General features: G+C 31.8%; 1 protein-coding gene across 8 annotated transcripts in view; it reads left to right on the top strand.

The window, feature by feature from the left end:
- The window catches only part of LOC140450289 (uncharacterized), a 194,271-nt gene that overhangs the window by 121,355 nt on the left and 53,763 nt on the right, over positions 1-19,153 (top strand). For all 8 annotated transcript variants that reach the window (XM_072543823.1, XM_072543822.1, XM_072543821.1 and 5 more), the window contains exon 2: positions 11,815-11,953. In XM_072543823.1, coding sequence (XP_072399924.1) covers positions 11,903-11,953 — 51 coding nt within the window. In that variant the 5' untranslated portion in view covers positions 11,815-11,902. The remainder of the gene's footprint in view (positions 1-11,814; positions 11,954-19,153) is intronic.

Raw genomic sequence — 19,153 nt, forward strand, 5'->3', positions numbered from 1 at the left:
TATTTTTGGGTTTGGAATTTGAGGATGGGCTTTTGTTATGCTTTTTTGGGTTTACATTTTAAGGATATGATTTTATTTTTTCCAAGTTTGGTTGTGTTAAGTCGTCAATTAATATTAAACTTAACAGTCTTTCGGGTTAAACCGAGTCGATTATTATTACGCCGAGCTTTAGACATTCTCTTCGATGTCTTCTTCAGGGCTTCTGAGGTGTCAGTCTCCTAGCCCTCAGACACTACTATAATGATCACTAACCAATGCATAACTGTACTGGGGGACAATCCATTTATACCGTCGATGGTGACGTGGTTTGGGTGGAGGTTGGCGAGGGGGTTAGCATGGTGATTGGCGCGGGGGTTGTCGCGAACATTTTTGACAGTAAGATTTAGATTGACGGGTGAAGCAGATTATATTTTCTTTATGAGAGGTCTCCAAGTGGACAATTTGGTTTTTTTCAATTTCTATGGCTTCATGGATAATTCTTGGTTGATAGAAGCGGATGGGGCTATGGTTCTGGAGTTTTCAAAATCAATTTGAGCTAACATTGAGTCGGAATTGCGAATAGAAATGGAATGTTCATAAATCCTATTTTAGATTCTACGATTTCTTTGGCCTATATAGGATCGGGGGCAGTCGGCACAAGGAATTTCATAAACTCCGTGTTGTTTGTTTCTCTTTGATTTATCGGACAAGAGATGAAAGTTTTTGTTGAGTGGTAAATATTGTCTTTATTCCTCTCGATTTAAGAATTTTGTCGATTTTGTCAGTGACACCTTTGATGTAAGGAAGGAAAGGTTTTGTATGATGAGGGTCTGAGTCTTTTGTTTGAAATTAAGTAGCAGATGTCTGTGGATGCTCCTATTGATGTGATTTTCACGGTAACCATTTTAGATAAGGGCTTGTTTTAAACTAGAGAACTCAGCGGTTCTATTTGCACCATCACAAAGGCTTATTGATCTGGAGACAAGGGTATTAATGACTGAATTAATTTGTGAACGTGGATGATGAGAGTTGGCATGCAAGTAACGATTGGTATGGGTGGGTTTTCGATAAATAGAGTGATAAAACCCTTGGGATTGGATTTTCTTTATGATAACGTCCAAAACCGGTAGGAATGAATTAGTTTCCACCTCCATCGTGAACTGGATACTAGGATGTATACCATTCAGATTGGTTTGTTGAACAGTGTTGTGGATCATCCCTATTGTTGGAACTACTGTCTATTGATCAAAATGTTCCTGGCACGACAAAACCTTCTTAGATCCTGAATAAATAACCTGTTTTATACTTTTTGTATACTGGTCCTTATAGTCCCACAAACAAAAAATAAAATGTTAAGTAATTCGTTTCAGAATAAATTCTTAAAAAAATTGAAATTTTGGTATGAAAATATGGATTTATGTTAAAAGTATGAGTTTGAAATAACGACGTCATTGTTTAAACATTGATTTTATAGCAAAAATCACCGAAAATCAAGATTTTTGAACAAGAATCCGCAAAGAAACACAGACTACAACACATCCTCACAACATAGACTACATGGGCTTGTAGTCTATTAGGTTTTTTTTGCAGCTGTAGATGCATTTTTTTACGTATTCATATTTCTCTTCCATACTTTCAAGTTATGTTCTATTTAAATTAACATCTAGCCTATTTTGATACTTCAGAAATTTAGTTAATTTAATGTAATTAAATTACATTGAACCATATAATATGGCACTAATAGCTTCAGAAAATTGTACTAAATATAAATAGCAGGTAATAAAACTTTATCGTACTTATACCTATTTCAATTATACTTTCTGCAGTACTCCTGTATTGTCTAATAACAAACATCGTACCGTCCAACTGCCGTGCTATTCTGTGATATTGGTTACACTTGGCCACTAAAATGGAACAAAGATTGGAAAAGTATTAATGTTGTTCACACTTTATGCACAGTTTGAGTGTAGACTTGCTTCGGTGTAACACACAACTATGTCTAATAATAAAAGAGTAGATTGTTTTCGGTGAAGAATTCGATTCGAAGTGTAGTTCGAAATGTTTTCGTTATAAAAAATTCATTGTCATGCTGAAATTTACGATTTAACTTTTAAATCATTTAAAATGTTGTTTGCATAGTTAGAGGATAAAAGTAATTGTGGTAGTTTGAAAAAAAAAACAAAATTGTTTTTTATCTATTTATTTATGTTTTGATAATGTTAGTATTTTTGTGTTTTTTGTGTTTTTGCTTTATTTCAAATAGTTTATTGTGTAATTCATTTTTCTTTCATTAATTAGTTCTGTAATGGACAATATTATATGTTAGGTGGTTGCGTTATTAAATTTTTAAATTGTTTTGAATTGTGCACTGTTGCATTAACGTTTTCGGGTATTAGCTGAATATTATAGCATTTTGTGTATTTTGAATTTTAAGTTGCTTTTTGTAATTATCCACACTGACAGTGTATTTAGCAATATTTGCTACTGTTTATCTACGATTTTTACATATAGAAGCCAATTTTTAATTATACGATTCTATCATCATCTTCATCTTCATTTATGCTTTGTAAGTGACATTACTAGTGACACTTATCTAGTTTGCCATTCTTTGTTTTGTTGTTGTCTAACCTTTGGGTATCACAGTTTCAAAAAATAATATAAAATTACTTTTTTTTAAACTCGCTTACCATTAGATGACACCAAGTTTGTAGTGCAGTGTGCAGTGTACAGTGTACCAAGATGTTTAGCTTCGAATTCCATCAGCATGCACAGATTTTCTTGAAATTTTAACAGTAGCTAGGAAATACCTTAATAAACAAAATCTACCTATGTCAAAGTGTGCTTTTACCCTTAGCCCATACAAAAATCATCGATTTCACGGCAAAATGTTTCGCAGATATCTGAAGCTTTTAAGACATAGGTGGGGGTTACTAGATGACGAATAGATAAAAAGATACTCCTAGTTTTATCTTGCGTTTTTTTTAAACAATAATTTATGGTCAGAATTTGATTTTTTATCTATAAGTTTTTTCCCTTATAATTTAAATAAACAATATTTATATCATTTTTTTGTATCAAGAATATCTTTATTTTCCCGCTTTTTCAATTAAAATTGATAAATAATTTACGGAGATATTTCCAAAAAAAGCAGTTTTTTTGCACTAATTTATACATTTAATTAATTTTTTTTATTAACAAAATAAAATGTTATTAATACATTTTAACATTGAGGAATTACCGTCCTTTAAATTTGTGCGAAATTTTCCCCCGACCGGTTGAATAGTTTAAAAGTTATTCAATTTGTTTATCCCTGGGACTAATTATTTAAACCATTGAACTTGCCCTATGAATGATTCTAGACACATTTAACAAATTTCGTAGGATTCTTTAAGACTTGTACTATCTCAGAAGTTAAATGAATATTGAGTTTTCATCGAAATTATTTACAAAATAAACGTTTGAAAAAGGGGTATGTTTTTTACTTATAAACAATTGTAATAACTTCTATATTTTTCAAGCTACAGACTTGTACGTACAACCATTAGATAGCTGGTAAAAAAACTCACATTTAACAAAAAAAATAAACCTTCTATGAACAATAGGAACGAAGTTAGTGACAATTTTTTTGTTAATTAAATCTCCATTGTTTATAAACATTAAGAAGTAAAATTTGCACAAATTTTGAATGAAAATCTAAACTTTATATTGAATTTTATAGCTATAAAATTCATCAAATTTTTCGAAACTTAAAACTTTTCGAAACGGAGTTACTTTCGAAAGATCGACATAGGAAAGTGGAGGGGAAACTGTTTTAGCTCCTCGCTGCAAAATTTAATATTAGGTTACGGAGTTATCATTTAAAAGCTTCAACAGTTCTGTAGAAATTTCATCAGGTCCATTTGCTTTTCCATTTTTAGCGTTTTTTATTGCGTACTACTTCTACTTCTTCTTTCAATATGTCTGGGCAGTTGGATTTATTATCTGAGTTGTTTCTATCGTCTTCAAATAATTCATTCAGGTATTCTGTCCATCTTTTTATTTTATTCTCTAGATCTACAATAAGATTTCCATCTTTGTCTTTAAGTTTACCTATTTAGCATTTCTTTATGCTTCCTGTTATCTCTTTTACTTTTTTGTGCATATTGAACGCATCGTACTTTTTCTCATTTCCATTTCTTCACATTGTTCTTTAATCCACTCCTCTTTGGCTTCTTTTATTCTCTTTTTTATGTATTTATTTTTTTCTTTTATTTGTCTGGGTAATTCTTTATCTTTCTTCTTTGTTCCATCAAGTCTAGTATATCTTGTGTCATCCACCCCCTATTCTTTGTTGTTGTTTTTGTAAGATGTTTATTTCCTGCGGTTTGTATAGCTGTATTTATGTACTTTAATTTTTGGTTAACGTTGTTTGTATCGTTAATTTGTTGCTGCACTGAACGGAGGTTTTCATTTATTTCTTCTCCTGTTTCTTGTCGTATATTTTTGTTTCTAAGTTTATTTAAAGATAGTGCTTTTCTGTGTGGTCTTCTAATCTTTTTTGGTCTCGCCTCTATCACAGTAACTACCGGGTTATGATCTGAGCCTATATCAGCTCCTGGGTGCGTCTTAGTACATTTAACAGCATTATGATACCTCCTTGCTATCATAATGTAGTCTATTTGATTTCTCACTATTTTTTCTTTGGTATGTTGTGGAGATGTCCATGTATATAACCGTCGAGGAGGTAATTTGAAAAAGGTATTTGTTATTACGAAGTCTTCACTTTGGCAAAATTGAATCAATCGATCTCCTCTGTCATTTCTGTTTCCAAGCCCATATTTTTCTACTTGTTCTCCTACCTTACCTTGACCCACCTTGGTATTAAGATCGCCCATTATTATGTTAATGTATGGAAAGACTGACTTAATAAGTAAAGACAAACAACCTGCAACAAAAAGGTTCAGACCTGACAGTGAAGTCGAATAAATGAACCAAATTTTAACTTTTAAACCAATGTATGTAAAGAAAATAAAAAAAAGTAAAGTTCAATAAACATTGCAAAATTTAATAAGGCAAGTGATGAAAAAATCGACTTACTTTATCAAAGCAGTAAGGCAGATTAGATTAATATTGTATATCATATTTGTAAGAAAAATAGAATAAAAATCAATATTGTTAATTATAAAAATACAAACAATTATAATTAATATAAGGAATATAATAATATAAGGTGTAAAAAATTACCTGAAATTTAATTTATAAAATATATAAGTATTACTACATCATTGATATAAAATGAAAAAACATATGTTGATTTTCCGGGATTTTCCGAGATTTATGGGAGGTGAAAATTATGTCATCATTATTAATACTGCGACAGACTATTCGAGCAAATTAAAAAAAGTAATTATTTAGGGTGAATTTCAAATGGACTCAATTTTTCCGAGTTTTCTCATATTTTCCGGCCAGTGAAAACTATGTAGTTATTTATATTTCGACGAGCTAACCCAGAATAAAAAAAAAGAGGCTTGCAGCTGCAAAGGAAGCCGAGATAATGTAAATTTTTCCTACGTGTTGCAATTTGAAGTTCCGATGCCGAAAAAAAAAACGGAGCTGAAACAGATATCCTCTCCACTTTCCTATGTCGATCTTTCGAAAGTACCGTCGTTTCGAAAAATTAGATAAATTTTATAGCTATAAGTTTCAGTGTAAAGTTTAGATTTTCATTCAAAATTTGTGCAAATTTTACTTCTTAATATTTAGAACCAATGGAGATATGATTTTTTTAAAAATAGTCACTAACTTCGTTCCTATTGGTCATAGAAGGTTTTTTATTTTTTAATGTGAGCTTTTTTACCAGCTATTCAATGGTTGTACGTACAAGTCTGTAGCTTGAAAAATATAGAAGTTATTACAATTGTTTATAAGTAAAAAACATACCCCTTTTTCAAACGTTTATTTTGTAAATAATTTCGATGAAAACTCAATATGCATTTAACTTCTGAGATAGTCTAAGTCTTAAAGAATCCTATAAAATTTGCTGAATATGTCTAGCATCATGCATAGGGCAAGCTCAATAGTTTAAATAATTAGCCTTAGGGATAAACAAATTAAATAACTAATAAAATATTTGACTGATCGGGGGGAAATTTCGCACAAATCTAAAAGATGGTAATTCCTTGATGTTTAAATGTATTAATACCATTTTATTTTGTTAATAAAAAAATTAATAAAATTTATAAATTAGTGCAAAAAAACTGCTTTTTTGCAAATATCTCTGTAAATTATTTATCAAGTTTAATTAAAAAAACGGGAAAATAAAGATATTCTTGACATAAAAAAACGACATAAATATTGTTTATTTAAAATATAAGGGAAAAAATTTATAGACAAAAAATCAAATTGTGACCATAAATTATTGCTTAAAAAGACGCAAGGTAAAACTAGGAGTATCTTTTCATCTATTCATCATCTAGTATCCCCCACCTATGTCTTAAAAGCTTCAGATATCTGCGAAACATTTTTCCACCTTTTTTTTAACCAGACTGGGCTACCTGGGATTATAACTTTTATATTGAAAATAATCTCAAGAATCGATGGAAAATATATCCTAAGCAAAATTTTTTTTATAGAGTTTTTTCGAAAAATCAATACTTTTAGACTTAACTTTCATATTTAACGAAAATTTTTAAAAACTTAACATGGAATAACAGGGAAAAGGTCAATTTTACTGAAAAAATTCTTAATTTATTTATATTTTTAATATAATATTCGTGAATAATTCTGAAAAAAATTATGGTTACAATAAAAAAATATTTTTGTCATTTTTAAAAATACCATCTTTTTTTTTTCAGAGAAACTACAAAACTATCGAAGATCTGTAAAATTTGCTATATGACAAAAAGTTTTGATTTCTTACAAAAAATTCTGTTATATACCAAATTTGCGCGTTTGAGATAGTTTTGTACTTCTTATGAGCAAAAGATGGCATTTTTAAATATGTCAAAAATATTTTTTTTCAGTGTAAGCATATTTTTTTAATATAAGTGGTGCCTTCGACCGTTACTTGATGGAAATTCATTTTATCTAACAATCAAACACTATAAACACTTGTTTTAAAAATTTCACAAAACTATAAATTATTATCACTACAGCTGTTTTGGCAGAGTGCCTTTCTCAAGTGATCTATTTTTGGTATGTGTTTACTTATATAGCCTTAAATTAGTTGAAGAGGAGAGCTGTTGGTTGTCTCAAGTTGGTCATTCAGTTATGTCTGTATTTTTTAATTTTTTAATTTCTATAGACTCTAATAAAGATAGCTTAAAGCCTTTATTTTGAATTTGAAGAATTTGAAATTCATCATTAAAAGATTGATTGTGATCTAGAACAATAGCGCACCTAGAATTTGCCTCTGGGGGGGTTTTGGTTGGTCACCGAAATTTTTTTTATAATGTTACCACCATTTGGACTCCTTAAAATGTGTGAGTACCACTGTCGGAATAGGATCCTGGTGGAGGGGGGGGGGGTTTAACCCCCAACCCCCAACCCCCCATGAGTGCGCCACTGGTCTAGAAGGTAAAGTGCGTACGTAGAATCTGTTTTTCTATTATTGAAAGCCCTCTTGTGTTCTGCTATACATTTAATAAAAGTTCTACCAGTTTGACCGATAATATAAGTTTTTGGGCATGGGGACGCGGAACAGTCTCTTACTATCTTTACTACTCTATTACTATTCTATTTCTTACCCAGCCCTTGATGTTCTCCACCTTGCATCTACGTCGTACATCTGTATTTCTAGCTATGTCCCATAGTGTTTTAACAATCTAAAAAGTTTTTATTAAAAAAAATTCCTTTATAAAAGGTATATATTAAATTCTAAAAATACTCTTTTGGACTACATCACAGAATGTTTTCGGACTAATAAGTTTATCGTTAGTGCAGTTGCCAGGTATATATGAGTGAAGCAACTAAATATGTGGGTTAAAACCCTTTAAATGATATTCTTCTTCTTCTTCAGCCTTCATTTATCCATTGTTGGACATAGGCCTCCTCCAATTGCTTCCACGCTTTTCTATCTTTTGCAATTCTCATCCACTGCTTTCCATCTACAGCACTTATATCGTCTATTCATCTCTTTTTGGGTCTTCCCACGCTTCTTTTTGTTTCTCGAGCTCTCCAGAATGTCACTTTGTGAGACCATCTGTTGGTGTCTTGTCTTGCTACATGTGCTACCCATTGCCATCTCAGTGTCGCTATTTTTTCCATGATGTCGGTTACTTTAATTCTTCGACGTATTTCGGTGTTAGGAATTTTGTCTCTGAGGCTTATATTTAACATGGCCTCTCCATGGCCCGTTGAGTTACTCTTAATTGTTCTGCCATTTTTCTTGTTATTATCATTATTAAATGATATTAAATCTGTTAATTATTACATATTTCTTGATAAATTTCAATGATGTTAAAGTTTTAAACAGATTTACTGCATGGTAGCGTAGGACTCCCAAGGGTTGCTGACCCTGAGACAAAGTTTCTCTATGGGGTCCTAGGTAGCAACATTTTTTAAGGAACAATTCTCATTTTGGTAAAATTAAATATCTCTAACATTTTAGGAGATACAATCATTTAAACAATTAAATTGTGAATAGCTGAATAGCGAATTATATAACGCGTTTTCAGCCTGGTACCATCGAAAAATTTAAGCTACACACCAAAAAACATAAAAAAAACATCAAGGTAACGAGAAATAAAAGTGCATACTCAAACTCCCCCCCCCCCCCCCCCTGGCTCCTAAACTTTTTTCTACAAATATATGTTCAGTGTTGGGAGGAGATAATTCACTTCTTTATTAAAATTGTATTACGTATTTTTTTACAGATATAGATTTGTCACATAAAACTAAGAACAAAGAAGCTGTAGTAAATTATAGTTGTAATAGTCAAATGAAGACAAGTAATGTAAAAATAATTGACTTCATTTGAAAATTCGTTTTTTAGCTTACCATAATACACTCTCTTCATTGTTTTTAACAGAAGTCAACTATATCATGAGTCTACCCCCAAATCCTCGAAACATTCTTCTTCTTCTTCTTCCTTGATTGGGTAATATCCCAGGGGATAATTTGCCCAGCTAATTCAGCTAACTCGAAACATTTTTATAATCTGTCATTATCTCAACTGGATTTATTTTTTTAAGAACGTCATAGGTCGAAATAATTTGTAGATTTGGGTTCCAAACTTCAAAAAGTTCTAATTATTTTTTAAAAGACTCACATAACTCAAAAGTATACTGCAACTCATTTTAAACATAACCTCAACTTCTTTACAAGGCTGACACAATTTAAAATAATGCATTGTTTTTCACAGAACGTATTGTATTCTCTTATCGTGTTTTTGAGAAAGATGGCATATCTCAAAATATGACAAAATGTCGGACAAACTTTTCGATTAACAATTCTATCAACTGACGGCCATACGCATAAACTAACTTTATGACTTTATCACACAAAAAAATATAGAATATTTAAAACCTGTTTAATAACATTTCATTCATTTTTCACTTTTTTGAGATGCTGGTTTTCTTCCAAGGTCTTCTTTCTTCTTCTTATTCTTCTTTTACAGCACTACAACCCAAATTGATCCTTGGCCTCCTTTATTTTTTGCCTCCACCCTTGCTTGTCTGTGGCTGATCTTCTCCAAACACGGACTCCTAAAAAGGCTTATGCGTCGCTGTATACTGTGTCTTCCCAGCGCTTTCTTGGCTTTCCAACTGGTCTCGTTCCTGCATTCTAGCATTCAGTTTTTTTTGGTAGCCTATCCTCTCCCATTCTTATCACATATCAGGCCTATTGAAATCTTTGTATTCTAATGACAGTGGTGTTTGCAATGCAGGAGAGAGAATGATGCTCATTTTCTCTCCTGATGCCAACCATAATGTAGCCTCTAGGAAGCGAAAGTACTTGGGCAAGATTTAATTAATAAACTGTGCTCGATATCTGCCTTTTATTTTATTAAAGTTCATTTATTCGAGCATTTAACCTTATATCAATTTATATTCTTTTTTATTTAGTATTGGCAATCAACGCCTCCTACATTCTGCTGTTGGGTATGCTACATAATTTTTCTTGAATAAGTAGGACGAGACCTGCTCTTTGACTTTGCTCTTTTTCATGTCTATTCTTGCAATGTCTTTTTAACAAAATATCAAGTTCACAAACTATTGTTAATAGGTTTTTGTTAACTAATTTTATAGACTTTTAAAAATTCTGCTTTATTAAAAGTTAGTATATTTTGTTCACCAGATAGGAAAAGAAGAATGATTGATGGTTTAAGAATGATATTTGATAAAATCGTGCAATTATAATTAAACAATCAATAAAGAAACTGCTAAAGCAAAGAGTAATGTAAAAATAGATCAGGAAAATGTATGTAAAAGAAACAAAGAAACTAATAGAGTCAATAGAAAAACAGATACTACAAAAATAAAATATGCAATAAAAGGTAATAAAAGTGAAGGTGACAAAAAACAAATGGAATTGCAATTTCTAAGAGATATCATTAGATAAAGAGATTATTACATAAACAAAAAGATACAAAATAAGTAAAAGACTTCTTCTTCTTCTTCTTCCTGCTCTTATGTATACTTTAAAGTCTGTTTCTTCTTCAATACTAGCCTCCTAAATTGTTTAAATCATCGCACCATGTTTTTCTTGGTCTGCCAATACTTCTTCGTCCATTTGATGACTTATCTCGTGCTATTCGTACTATACTATCCTTTGCCATTCTAGTAATCTGTTCGTTTTACTCCTGTTTCGGTTTTGTAATTCATCCATTTATGTCTTCTATAGTGCATGCTCTTCTTATTTCGTTTCTCTCCCTATCCAACAGACTTTTCTCTGATATTAGATCAAAGTATTTTCATCTCTGTTGTTTCTGGTAGTCGTCTCGATTTAAATGTGTCAGGTCTTGTTTCCGCCGTATGTGTTAACATAGGTCTAATTGCTGCTTTATAGATTCTTGTTTTTGTGTCGTGTCTTTGTTGTCGTACTTCTTCAACATCTCCGTAACTAGTTATACCTATTCCCAGGTATCTAAACCTTGCTTCCTGCTTTATTATTTTCCCATCAATTTCGATTTTACATCGTGGTGGGTATGTTAGATGGTGTTATACATTTGGTTTTTTCTGCTAATATTATCATATTGTAGTTCTTGGCTGTTGTATTGAAGATGTGTGTTAATCTTGTATATGCATAACATAATATTTTGATTTCTTTGTTCCCCGTTCTGCAAACATGACCTTTACGTACTGCTTGTATTATTTCGTCCATTATTATATTAAAGGGAAGTGGACTTAACGAGTCACTCTGTCTGACTCCGCTTTGTGCTGGTACACACTGTGTTAGTTTTACATTTATCTTTGCCTGTATTCGATTACGGAAGTAGACGTTTTCTGAATATGTACATAAATGAAACTATGAAATATACGTTAAGCAATGAACACCATAGACTACAAGACGGATAGATAGATAGTTTGCGTCATTATATGACAAGTTATTCTTGTTTTCTTCTTCGTTTAACTTTTTAAAACTAGATAGGAGTACTTGGTTTAGTAAATTAAAATGGTGTCAAATGTGATATTATTGCTCAGTTAACTATTACGGACAATAGTTTCTAATACTTTGTCCCCAACTATGTAAACAACATTAGGTACTCGCATTTTTAGAAATACATCAAAATTATAACGCTTTTCTTCATTTACGTGAGTGACTAATTTAAAAAAAAATTGTTATAATGAACTTTAATGACTATTATTTTGGTGTTAAAATGTGCGGACTTTATCCAATGGAAATTTCTTTGTCCAGGAGGAAGCCTACATATCCTGGATCTTTGACAGACCTCCATAGGTTCAGAAAAACCGCACATGGCCATGATGGCTCTAGTAGGATTGTTATGGTAAGGAAGACTGATCAAAGGACGTTTGCTTCCATACAAGACGGACAGGTGAGTTAGCTACATCATGTTTTAGTAAAAAATTTATAGATTTTGATAAAAGCTAAACAGTTCTTTTTAAAATTTAATTTTAAATATTTTATTTATGAACATAAACTATATTCTCGGTTGTTTTTTGTTGTTTTTTTTATTGGCATTAATCAATATTGCAGGTTACAGATATTATTAAGGTAAAAATGAATTTTTACTTTAATTTAAGAGTTTACTTTACTTTTATTTTTAAATGGTTGTTTTCATTCAGAACTTTGACATTCATCAAATATGTGCAAATTTTTTTTATTTAATGTACGTCTCATAATTTTATATTTTAGTTATCTGTTTCATTTTTTATTCAGATTAAACTTCTCGTACTTATTCTTACATCGTTCATTTTCTTCACAGATCGTAAAAATCCAGTAGCATCTCTTATTTTTTCTTTACTATTTAGTCCTGGCGGAATCTGTCGAAAAGTAGACCATAAGGGACATTTTCTATACGAGTCTATTTTTTTGCTAGAATCACTTCAGGATTTACCTTGTATCAACAATTACGATATACGTGAGTTGCAAACAAAATCTGAAAAAAATCGAGAATTTTTTCGCGCGCACATATTTTCTCCTATAACTCGAAAGATAATGCTCCTACAAAAAAATTATACATGGTAAAAGTTTCGTTTTTCACTTTTACGTAATATGTGACTAGCTAGAAATTGAAAACTTAATTTTTATTGTTTAAAAAATATCAATAATATATGCAAAGTGAGTCATAACTATTGGGATATACACTAAGGACAGGTTATTTTGACCAAAATATGGCTATTGGGCCAAATATGCCTTAATAAAATGTTGCTGAGAAAAAAGATACAGGGTGTTAACGTTAATTTTTGTTTTTTGTTTTTTGCTAATAGTTTCCCTGTATATTTATAAATTGCTATCAAAATTGGCAAAGAGGCATAATCTTAGACAAAAAATAGTATTTAATTTACAATTTTACGTTTTTTCATAGAGGGCGCCACGTGGATTATTCCTAATGATCAAATTGAGTCTAAACTTTTTCTGATGAAACTTTTTAGTAATTTTTATTAGAAAATATGACGTAAACATCATTTTTACGTAAAATTGGTACTCTTGTTTAAACATGATAATTTCAACCGTTTTCGATAAAAATGCAGTCGAACTGCTTAGAGTCTTAAAAAAGGATTTCAAATATTATTTCATTTATGAAAAGTATGCTTTGGACTGTCAGATAATTGTTGTTGGTAAATGTCATTTGTTCAGAGTAAATTATTTTTGATGTGACAGTGTAGTGTAATGTTGCATTTTTTAAAAGTAATCATTACTTTTTTTTATTGAAATGCCTCGTCACAATCATTTTACTAATGAAGAAATGCGAGATTTCATTTGCGTATACGCACAAGAAAATTTTTGCGGTCGCTCGGCAGCCAGAAGGTATGGAATGTTATACGCAAACAGAAGGCAACCAAATTACAAAACTTTTGCAAGATTATATCGTAGTTTAGGTGAAACTGGGTCATTTCATACTAAAAATCGGGTTGGTCGACCGAAACAAATCACACCTAATCAAGAAGATCAACTTTTGGTTTGAGTAGATGAAAATCCTGAAATAAGTTCACGACATCTATCAGCAGCAACAGGTCAGTGGTCTATTGTTAGAATTCTAATGTTCTCTAAGAAAAGAGAACCTCCATCCTTATCACTTCACTCCTGTTCAAAATTTACTTCCAAAAGATCTTCCACGACGGTTACAGTTTTGCCAACGTATTCTGAATAAACATCGCAATGACAGAGACTTTATTAAGAATATTATGTTCACCGACGAAGCAACTTTTACCAGACGAGGGGTTTTTAATTTGCGAAATAGTCATTATTGGGAAGAAGAAAACCCGCATGCTATTAAAGCTAGACATTTTCAGCATGAGTTTAAATTGAATATTTGGTGTGGCATTATAGGCGACCAACTACTAGGGCCTTATGTTCTTCCTCCGAATTTAAATGGAGATTCTTATTTATTATTTTGGAAAATACTCTTAGTGATATTTTAGATGATTTGTCACTGGATGTAAGCAGAAAAATGTGGTTTATGCAGGATGGAGCGCCACCTCATTTTTCATTAGCTGTTAGAAATCATCTTAATGACGTATTTCCTCAACGATGGATTGGCAGTGGCAGTGATTTTCAATGACCACCAAGAAGTCCTGAGTACAACCCGCTAGATTTTTATTTTTGGGGACATATGAAGTCCCCACGAGAATGAAATTAATACACGAGACGAACTTTGGAGATACATTCAAAATGCAGCTAATCTTATAAGGGGACAGAATAATATTTTTTTAACGTCCGAAAAAAGTTAAAGTGTGTTAAGTTTTGATTTATCGTCAAAACGAAAACCTTACATTAGTTGCAACTTTGTTTATTAGTTTGGTATTTGATAGTGGAATTGTAAATAAAATACTATTTCTTGTCTAAGATTATGACTCTGTGCCAATTTTGATAGCAATTTATAAATATACAGGGAAACTATTAGCAAAAAACGAAAAACAAAAATTAACTTTAACACCCTGTAGCTTTTTTCTCAGCAACATTTTATTAAGGTATATTTGGCCCAATAGCCATATTTTGGTCCAATTAACCTGTCCTTACTCTATGTCCCAATAGTTATGACTCACCCTGTATATATATATATATATATATATATATATATATATATATATATATATATATATATATATATATATATATACATACACTGCTGAGCATAAAATTTATTTTATGATCGGCATTTTATTTATTTATTAAAACCCGGTAATTTATTTTAAAATTATTATTCTGTTTTAACTAATTTCTAGTTGTAACATAGTTTACTAATGAATTGCGTAAAGAAAACAGCATTACTGTCCTTCAAAATTTATTAAAATTAATGAAAATAAACAATCTTCCTTTGACATACTAAATATTGAAAAGACACAATTTTAATTTGATGTGATTTTTGTTGGCACAAAAAAAAATTTAAGTAGCGAGTATTCGCTCCTCTGGCAGTGATAACAGCTTGCAAATGACGAGGTATACATTGGATCAGATTTTGGATCACATTCTGCGGAAGATTGTTCCATTTTTGCACCAATATGTCGCGAAGTTTTCTTGAATTTTTGGGGACTGGCACATGACTCTTTATCTCATCCAAACATATTCTATGAGATTGATATCTGAACTGCGAGCAGACTAAACAATTCGTGTGGTTTGAACCTCGGCAAGATACTCAGTCACTATCTGAGCAGTGTGGGACCGGGCATTATCATGCATAAGTGTTGCATTGTCTCCAAGAATAACCATAAACGGAAAAACATAGTCTTCTAGAACCTGTATCAGGTACCTATGTGCAGTCATTGCTCCATTCTCGATAAAGATTTACTTCGTGCGAGCGTGAAACGATAAGCCTCTCCATAGCATAACTGACCCTCAACCAATTGGAAGTCACTCGGCAACACATGCTTGAGCATATCTCTTGCATGGACTTCGCCACACGCGTGTCTGAGCCCGTAAGACAGAATCTCGATTTATCGGAAACAATACACGACTTCAGTCCTGTATTGTCCAAGCCAAATGTTCTTGTGTAAAATTTAATCTGACAATTCGGTCTTAGCGGAAAAGCAGCGGTCCAGTTACTCTAGTTCGAGAAGATAAACCAGCAGCATAAGATAGGTTCCTAATCTTGCTTATATTCATGTATTTTGTTTTATTTTTATTTATTTTCACTCCTTGTTGTTCACTCCTATCAGTTTGGCTTCGTTTTCTATTTGTTATAAGGTTTTCTTTAATGTTCTTTTGTCTGTTGCTACTATGGTTATATCGTCCGCATATCCTATTATTTGTACTGCATTCTTGTTTATAGTGCGTTTGATAACTTTCTTATTATCTTGTCTAGTGATAGAATAAATAGTACCGTTGAGAGCTCATCTCCTTGTCTTACTCCATTTTTTATTTTTTTTTATGTCCATTCTTTCTCTTCCGGTGTCTATTGTTGCTTGGGAATATCGCATTGTCATTTCTGGGTATGTATAGCTTCTATCGTGGATCTTCCTTTTCTAAAACCGTATTGGTAATCTCCTAAGCTTTGTTCTGTATATACTGTTAATATGTCTTTAATTATATCAGTCATTACTCGGTAGTTTTTGCATATTCTATGGTCTCCTTGTTTTAAGATTGTCACTATAATTCCCTTCCCCCATTTTTCGGCCATTATTTCTTTGCTCTATATATTCTGTATTAGTTCAAAAATCTTTCTGTATAGTGCCTTCTTATCGTATTTTATAAGTTCTGCACATATTTCGTCTTCTCCCGCTGTTTTTCCGTTTTTATGTTTGCATATTTTCTCTTTCACTTCTGTATAGGGCAATTCTTCTTCTTCATCATCTTGTTTCGTGTTCGTTATTGTTTCTCTTTCTTCTTCTATATACGTTTGTTGATATATTTCTTCAAAATACTTCTGCCATTTTTTTGCTTTTATAGCTATATTAGCTGTCCGTTTTCGGTTACCTAGTTTTAAATATTTTTACAATTGTTTTGAGTTGTATCTTTTATTTTCTGCTTCTATCTCGTTCATAATTTCTTCTAGTTTTTGATTGTTTTTTTTTATTGAAATAATTTTTTTGTCTTTTGCCTTTGATCTTTGTATTTTTTTCGTTCCTCTTCTTTGCTTGTGCTTAACCATTTCAATCTTGTTTTATTCTTTTCTTTCACTGCTAATTTGTACTCATCGTCAAACCAATTATTTCTTCTTTTATTTTGCATTTTGTCAATCACTTTCTCTGCTGCATTGTTTATTCCTTGTTTGATTTCTTCCACTGTTCCTCCATTTGTTGTTCTTTGAACTGCATCCCTGTATTTACTTCTTGAACAAATCTTTTTCTTACTTCTTACACTTTCAATTTATCTACGTTCCGTTTTCTTTGTGCTTTTCGCCTTTTATTCTTTGTTTTTTTTTTTATTTTACATTTTGTAATCACTAGCATATGGTCCGAATCGATGTTGGTCCCTCTATGAGATCTAACGTCATTTATCGATTGTTTGTGTGACTATTTGATTTTCATCCAAACTTCCTGGTCTCATCCATGTTATTTTGTGTATGTCTTTGTGTTTATATCTCGTGCTACTTATGTCCATGTTTAATGCCGCTGCTAAATTCCATCGTCTTTCTCCATTATTGTTTGTTGTGTCATGTATTGAGTTTTCTCCTGTAACCTCTCTCAAGCAATTTTCTTTGCCTATTTGGACGTTGAAATCTCCTATAAGTATTCATATATCTTCTCCCGGGAATTTTCTCTGCATTTTCTTCTAGTGTTTCATAAAACTGCTGTTTTGTCAAGTCATTACTGTTTTCTGTGGGTGCATAGATATTTATTATGGACAACTTGTTTGGTTTGCTGTTCACTCTTATGTATGATATTATTTCACTTATGGGTTTAAATTCCATAACTTTATGTCTCGTTTCCCCTATCACCATAAAAGCCGTTCCTCCATGTTCCATCCCTGTTTTTCTTCGCCTATATACCATAATGTATAATTTTCCTTTTTGATTTTTCCATATCCCCCCTATCTGGTGTGCAGAGTTCCTGCGATATATAACTTGTATTGTTTTAACTGCGTCGCTAGTTCCTCCATTTTTCCTATTTCCAGCTGCGTCCTCACGTTCCATGTTCCAATGTTTTTTGTCATTCTCTTAATTCTCTTTCTCTTTTTTTGTATTTTTTTTATTATTCTGAATATACCTTGACTCATTTTTCTCTTCGTTTGCATTGTCTGTTCCCTTTTCATCCATCCATTCTTCTTTTTCTAGTTTTTTGGATATTTTCAATTTCTGTGAGTTTATTCTTTTGCATTCCATTTCAGCACCCTGTCATCTATTTCAAATTTCTGGTATACCTTTTTACCTTTTTCTTGCAGTATTTTCTGTTTGTCTTCCCAGCCCTTTGTTTTTATTATACATTTCGAGTATCCTATCATAAACGCACTTTTAATTTCTATTTTCAGTTTAAGCTCTTATTCCATCATTTTTTGTATGTCTTCTCTTAGTCTCTCTCCATCTTCTAGGTGTACCCCAATTCCTTATATGATTAATTTTTTGCGTATTTTACTTTATCGATCTTCTCTAATATATTCTAACGAATATATTAAGATAAACAAAGCGACTACCAAAAGGACGCTACACAGCACAAACGACATATCACATGACACTCATCATCATCATCATCAGTAGCGTTACAGCTCTTTATGAGCCAAAGTCTTCTTCAGAACAATCCTCCATTCGCCCCTGTCTCTGGCAACTCTTCTCCATGCTCTAATTCCGATAGACTTCAAATCATTTTCTAGGTTGTCTTGGTACCTAAGTCTCGGTCTTCCTCTTCTTCGTTGTCCGATCGGCCCTCTTCGGTCAAAAACTTTTCTGACTATGGCATCTTCCTCTCGTCTGATTACATGACCTATCCATCTGAGGCGTGCTACCTTAATGAATTTTACAACGTCAGGTTCTCCAAATCTTCTATACAACTCAAAATTGTAACACCTAATAATACGTTTTGAAAAACCATTAGTAAGTAGTAGTTATTTGGGAAACTATTGATAAATTGTCGAAAGCTTCGTAAACGTTAAATTTAGAAAAGTGTTCGTCATTCCGAAAATCTAATTCAATTTTAGGTCGCCAGGAGTACTACGAAAATTGTTTCCTATTTATTTTCAAGCAGTGCATTAAAAATGATTTTGAGCAGTATAACACACGCTGTCATTCATAGACGCGTGAGAAACGAAGTTGGGATGCACCATGACTAAAATGAATGATTATTATCGTAGCTCTATCCTGTTCCTGTGACTTTTCCAATTTTTTAAGTTATACACGAATTCCACAATTTGTACACGTGCACACATGTATAACAAATGAAATCAGCTTAATGACACGACAATTATGGTAATAATCCTTTATTGATATATTACCAAATACAAAAAAGATAAAGATTAATATGTACGTGAAGGTAGCATACTAGGGTTAATCCTCCTAATAAAACGGATTGTCGCCAAATCACAATTAGTACATTTTTATTTTTAGATCGTAAACTAAGATATGTGACGCCGTATAAAATATTACTTTTTTGTAATATTATCAGATACAATTAAGGTTATTTCGCATTAGATATATATATTT

Source organism: Diabrotica undecimpunctata, chromosome 9 (assembly GCF_040954645.1).
Source record: "Diabrotica undecimpunctata isolate CICGRU chromosome 9, icDiaUnde3, whole genome shotgun sequence".
Taxonomy (NCBI): Eukaryota; Metazoa; Arthropoda; class Insecta; order Coleoptera; family Chrysomelidae; genus Diabrotica; species Diabrotica undecimpunctata.